General features: G+C 43.4%; 1 protein-coding gene across 1 annotated transcript; it reads right to left on the reverse strand.

Annotated features, from left to right (window-relative positions):
- Positions 1–356: 356 nt before the first annotated feature.
- On the reverse strand, positions 357–4,665 carry noc3l (NOC3-like DNA replication regulator). Its single transcript, XM_060037161.1, is given in 15 exon segments — positions 357–454; positions 457–475; positions 633–673; positions 676–763; positions 1,030–1,158; positions 1,370–1,545; positions 1,938–2,031; positions 2,175–2,336; positions 2,515–2,645; positions 2,841–2,888; positions 3,323–3,358; positions 3,361–3,488; positions 3,780–3,912; positions 4,008–4,212; positions 4,505–4,665. Coding segments are annotated over 15 exon segments (1,482 nt in total). The 5' UTR covers positions 4,514–4,665; the 3' UTR covers positions 357–371.
- Positions 4,666–6,007: the final 1,342 nt, after the last annotated feature.

Below are 6,007 nucleotides of genomic sequence, written 5' to 3' on the forward strand. Positions count from 1 at the left end.
ACCGGTTAGCCAATAGGGAAACAGAATACATGTTCTTATTGTTAGACATTTTTTAACTAGTCGTGTGCCATCGTTTCATATGGAGGTAGTGGAATAGAGGCCTCTACGTCCCTTAGAATCGGATGGACTGTCGCTCTATCCCGTTAGCATAGCCAAACATCTGTATGGAGTCAGATGAGCAGCAGTAAAACAGGAACTGAAGACATCTAAAATATGTATTTGGTGCATTTTTTTGAACATATTTGACCCAACATTCTGCTTAAAATAGCGTCAAAAAATATAAATGAAACCGTTATTGGATTTACTCTCCCTTAAATCGATTCAGTTTTGTGGAAATAGGCAAGAAAAGACAACTGTGGTATAATCGCGTGTTAGCAATAGGCTGTACATCCTACCAGTTTGATCTTCTTGTCTTTGTTGTCTGAAGCCTCAGCCTCCAGCAGCTCCTTCTCAACTTCTCCTCGGCTTTCTTCCACTGGGGTAAGAAAACACACACACACACACACACACACACACACATTCTGTCAAAAAAATTCCCGAAATATGCAAACATACATTCATAGTGATAAATATACACAAAACGATGCCTGAAGATCATGTACCTCACACACACAAACACAACAAACACACACCTTTCTCTGCATCCTGGAGAGGCTCTTTCTCTTCTCTTGTTGTTCATGAACCTCTTCTTGGGCGCGGTTTCGTCTGTGTCTCTCTTCAGGTCCACCTCCCTGATCCTCAGCCACATCAGGGTCTTCAGCAGCTGGGGGGGGGGGAGGGGGGAGACGTGGAGAGGTTGAGGACAAAGCATGAAGAATGTAGGATCATACGAGAACCCATCTGACCCGTCTTCAAGTTTGAGCTTGTAGCTGAGCTTGATTCATCTTGATTCATCCTCCCAAAAAGAAAGAAATAAAAAACAGTTTTGGTTTGAGAGTTTTTCAACTCTTTAATCTGGTTCTAGTCCTGGACCCTGTTGAACCACATGGACCCTCATTGGCTACAGGTGTGGGTGTTCTCCCTGCTCACCTCTGGCCTGACGTTGAAGTGGCGGCCCTTGATCATCCCGGAGAGGACCTTGACAGCCCCCAGAGAGGCGTAGCCCAGCCGGTCCTCCCTGAAGAGCGTCTTCATGGCCTCGCAGCACATGTCTGACACCTGGGCCGTACACACATCGACAATCACACAAGAACCACAACGAAAAGTTAACACTTTTTATTGAGTGATAACCAAGGTATCAATAACAAAACATGGAATATTTAACATGGCACAAAATTAAAAGACATTATTATATCCTATAAAACGAACATCACCTTCTAAATTATTAAATATAACGATGCAGCAGGAGACACACACAGACACACGTTACCTTTCTTGACGAGTCGTTCATCAGCGGCACCAGCATGACGATGATGTTGTTGTGGAAGTTGAAGTGCGGCAGCGCCACCAGCAGCTCACACACGCAGCGGATGGCCACCTCGGCCAGGCCGCGGTACGCCTGCAGGGCCACCGCCTGGGAGCGCTTCAGCTTCTTCTGCTTCCAGTCTGGAGCGGGACGGGACCGGACCGGACAGAGACGGGGACGGAATCAGAGAGGGGAAGAGGGGATGAGAGAGTAGGGACAGAGTGAGAGAGGGAGGGACAGGGGAGAGAGCAGAGACAGAGAGACCGAGTCAGAGAGGGGATGAGGGAGTAGAGAGAGCGGGAGAGGAGACAGAGTCAGAAAGGGGAAGAGAGCAAGAGAGAGAAAGGAAGAGAAAAGAGGGAAGAGGGAGCGAGAGAGACAGAAATAGAATGAGACGGGGTACAATCGGAATGCAGTCGGTCAGAGCCCCTAGGTCTGATATTGCAAGATAGTTCTCAATTTACGTTCCTGTTACATGGAAGTACTTGGAGGTAAGATACGGAAGGTAAGTTGAAGTCAACTAGGAACACACCTTTGATGGTTTGCTCCAGGTTCTCCAGGTAGAACTTGTACTGACTGACCAGACCCTCCTCAAACTCCCTCAACTGCTGGGTATCCCTTTTCACCTGGAGACCAGAACACGCACATAGGATCACATGATGCAATACAGAGTTCCTACTCCTTTAAGCTTATCAAAACAACTTGTTTAAATGCAAACGCTATCAGGCAAAGTAATTCATAATTGAGTGAATGTAGCGGTGGGCGTTACCTTGGCGTTCTTCTCCTCCTCGGTGAGGGGTCTGATCCGGAAGGCGGGAACGATGTCCTTGAAGATCTCCATGAGCGACACCATCACCAGCTTACGCACCGTCACCGCCACCAAGGAGTCCGTCTCCATCAGCATGCCACGCAGCTCTTTCAACTTCTTGATCTGAACACGGACGGAGCGACGCCATCGGTACAGCCAATGTTAGGGGCTACGGACTCAAGTTCATTGTGCTTTATTGAATGTGTTAGAATTTGACAAATATGGGGGATGGTTACTCTGGGAAAAACAACTGGATACATTTCTGTTGTGAGCACAGAGCCGCAGAAAAGGTAAACTTTACATTGTTGTTAGGGTCTGAGATGATGGCCGACCCCAGCATAGCGATACAAAGCTTCTTCTCCGTCAGTTTCTTGGCTCTGAGAGTCTCCCGCTCCTCTGCCGTCAGTGGTATGGCCTCTTCTAGCTCCTCCTCTGGTGAGCGGGACACATTGCAGCCATTAATAATGATCACCAGGGGCCACCCCAGTGATACAGGTGTACAATGTTTTCATGCACACACTTTGGCAGTATTGGCTAATACATTATAGAGCATTGTATGAGTGCATTGTTCCCATGTTTGTGTTAGGAGTGCACTTAACACAAACTAAGTCCACTAGGAGTCCATACCGTTTGCTGATAGTTCAGCGTCCTCATCATCCTCTTCATCGTCTTCCACTTTTTGTTCAACTAAAGAAACAAAAACACAAGAAGGGGAAATTTCTCGCCCAATCAACACATGCCACAACACACACCATAAAATACAACGGTTTAGGGTAAAGGAGGGGTTATCGTCATCAAATTGTGTCATTTAATATTATCCGGTCATTTGCTTTTCATATACTTAAAAAAAAGGAGAATGTGGAGCGCAGTTTCATATTCGTGAAGCCAAGGTAGTACCAGTATTACTTGGCTTTGCTGTAGTTACTAAGACTAAGTGTTCTCTTTACGATCAGTAATTGCATGCATCTGTACAATGTATATGTAGGTCTACCAGCGCAATGACACGACACTAACAAATCTGAGCAACACTGGGATCAACATATTTCACAGAGAAGACACTGAGCGAATACTAACGACCAACCCTCCCGGTAACCCGACCAGCGCTGGACCTCCTCTCACCTGGCTTCTCATGCTCTGCGGTATGATCTGCTCTTGTCTTTGATGGGCAGCAGGTGGATGACCTCCTTCTGCTCCTCCTTCCTCATCTTCCTGGATGTTTCTCGTAGCTCTCCGCACTCTGTTCCCCCCTTCCTCTTCTTGCTGTGGATCGGCTCGCTGCCACACCAAACAACAACAGGTTAAACCATCGCCGGGCAACAACCCAATAGTCAGCACAACGCTGAAAAGTCCAAAGAGGAAATGTAATGTGGGGAGGAGAAACTGAAGTAGACCATGTACAGGTTCTGCAGAAGGCCATGATATTTTCCCTATTCGGTCCCAGACGGCACAGTCCAATGCCTTTCAACTGATTCATGTTTATCTATAAAAGGTGTATCCAGAAGCTCATTCCCACCATTAGATGCACTGACAAAATAAGAAGAGGGGTGAGGGGGTTGTCAGCGTTACCTTGATGACAGGTCCCTGGTAACAAAGGACGCCTTTCGGGCCATGGCTTTAATCTGCTCCAGGTCTTCATCCTCCATCATGTCTGTTGGAAGGCTCTCCAGAAACTCCTCATCTTCATCTTCCAACTCCTCCTCTGTCGTCACACATTGACACAATTATTATTATATACTTCAACTGTGAGTTTGTATGTGAACCTGTCAACACATTCACCCTCCATCCCTCGCTCACCCGGCCTCTTCTTGTAGACCTCCAGCGGCCGTGGAGCCCGTGAGGCGGAATCCTTGAGCGCATTCCTCAACTTCCTCTGCTCTTTGCGGTGTTTCTTGTCGGCGTTTTCCGCTTTGAACCGACGGTTCTTCGTCTTGTTTTCGATTTTCACACTGCTGGTCTTCAGAAGACGCCGAAAGGTCGGCTTCCTTTTCTTTGACTTCGGCTTGGGGAGCGAACGAGAAACACAGACACAAAACGTTGCCGTGATGCTTGATAGAGATCGAACTAATGACCCGAACGAGCAATAACCTTAAGTAGTTTAACTTTAGACGTAAGCACAATGCGCTAGTATTTAGAATAGTGTCAAGGAATGCGATGTTCGTACGGACAAAGCATGTTCAGATCGTATATAGAAAGATTATCAACAGTACATACTCTAAATTATAGAATCATAAAAACGTATTTTAAAAAGTAACCGTTACTTTGTCGCATGAGTTAGATGGGCAATAACTTACCGGCCCCATGGTGGAAGATGAATACTATATCCGATATGAATCTATCGGTTTGGAAACGGAATTAAATGAAATGTGTATGTATACACTAGCCAGGAACAGTACCCGGTTGTCAACACACGTGTAATCCTGAAGCAAACCAAACCGGAAGTAAATAGAACATGTCCATGCTCCCGAAATAGCGCCACATTGGGGTCTGGCGGTGAGGTGCAAGTTCACAGTTATAAGGCAGTTGTAAAATGCTTGTTCATTTATTCACAGGATTCTTAATTTCAGTTGTTGAACATTGTAACAAGGGTAAATCAATTTACAAAGTATGTACATCTACTTTTCGTGTACCCGAATAGTTATTCTTGTGAAAACTATACAGAAGTCAAAGAATAGGAAAAGAGAAGCTGGAGATACATTTTTACAGCCATACAATATAATACAATAAACATCATATTTCATCCACTAGATGAAGATACTATACTAGCTGCGGAGGAATATTTTGCATATTAGCATGGCAAATTCATGATCAATGGTGTTTCCCGATAAACATATTAAAACGAAATGTTTGGACAAATATTTGTTTTAAAGGTATTACAGATATTTAGAATAGGTGTTATGAAATTGTCCCATGTGAAAATGTTACAAAATTATTTAGAAAATTCTTTAAAAGGTCTGTAACAGATAAACACATTTTGACAATTCTTTCAAAACAGTACATATTGTGAAAATGTTGCATGTGAAAATGTAACAATATTATTTCAAATAGGAAGAGATATTTATACTCGGGTCTCTAAGACTTGTTTCATTGCACTTAAATTTCCGTGAAATCAGTCATATATTTATATATGGTCATATAACTTTTGTTGTTGAGAAATTGTCCTCAATTCTAATAACTAATGTAATTTTAATCATATTTCAGAATTTATATAAACAAATATATAATAAAAACAAAACACCTTTTACCTAAGAAACACTAGACATTTTAAAACATTTCAAGGCCCTATTTAAGAGCATTATAACTCTTGGTCCAAGATACACTTAAGTGTAGAATCCATTTTTGGAGTGCACTTCCACACAAATACAGTACACCCTATACTGTATTTATGATGGAATATTTCACAGGTTTAAACTGCAGGAGATCCTGCCTCGACATTCCCCTCTCAAGTGCTACACAACGATCACATGACCACCATGAAATTGGAACCAGAAAGCTGTGACCTAATTGTGGCAGACATACTGGAAACAGACACACAAGGTTCCCTTTAAACAGGTGGAGTAAAGCAACAAAGTCCAGCTGGCTGATTGAAGTCATACTTGGTTTCAATCTATTGGATGACGTAAAACAATGGATTTGCTATATGATCATTTTACCCGCATAGTGTCAAATGGTGTTGAGGTCGTATCTTACCAAACACATTTTTTTAGATATTCAATTAAGACAAAGGATTATAATTTGATCCTTCTGGGTTAGATTTGATCAAGCCAGCAGGAAAAAAACATTGTATAGCCCTTTTG

The sequence above is a fragment of the Gadus macrocephalus genome, chromosome 18 (assembly GCF_031168955.1).
Source record: "Gadus macrocephalus chromosome 18, ASM3116895v1".
Lineage (NCBI taxonomy): Eukaryota > Metazoa > Chordata > Actinopteri > Gadiformes > Gadidae > Gadus > Gadus macrocephalus.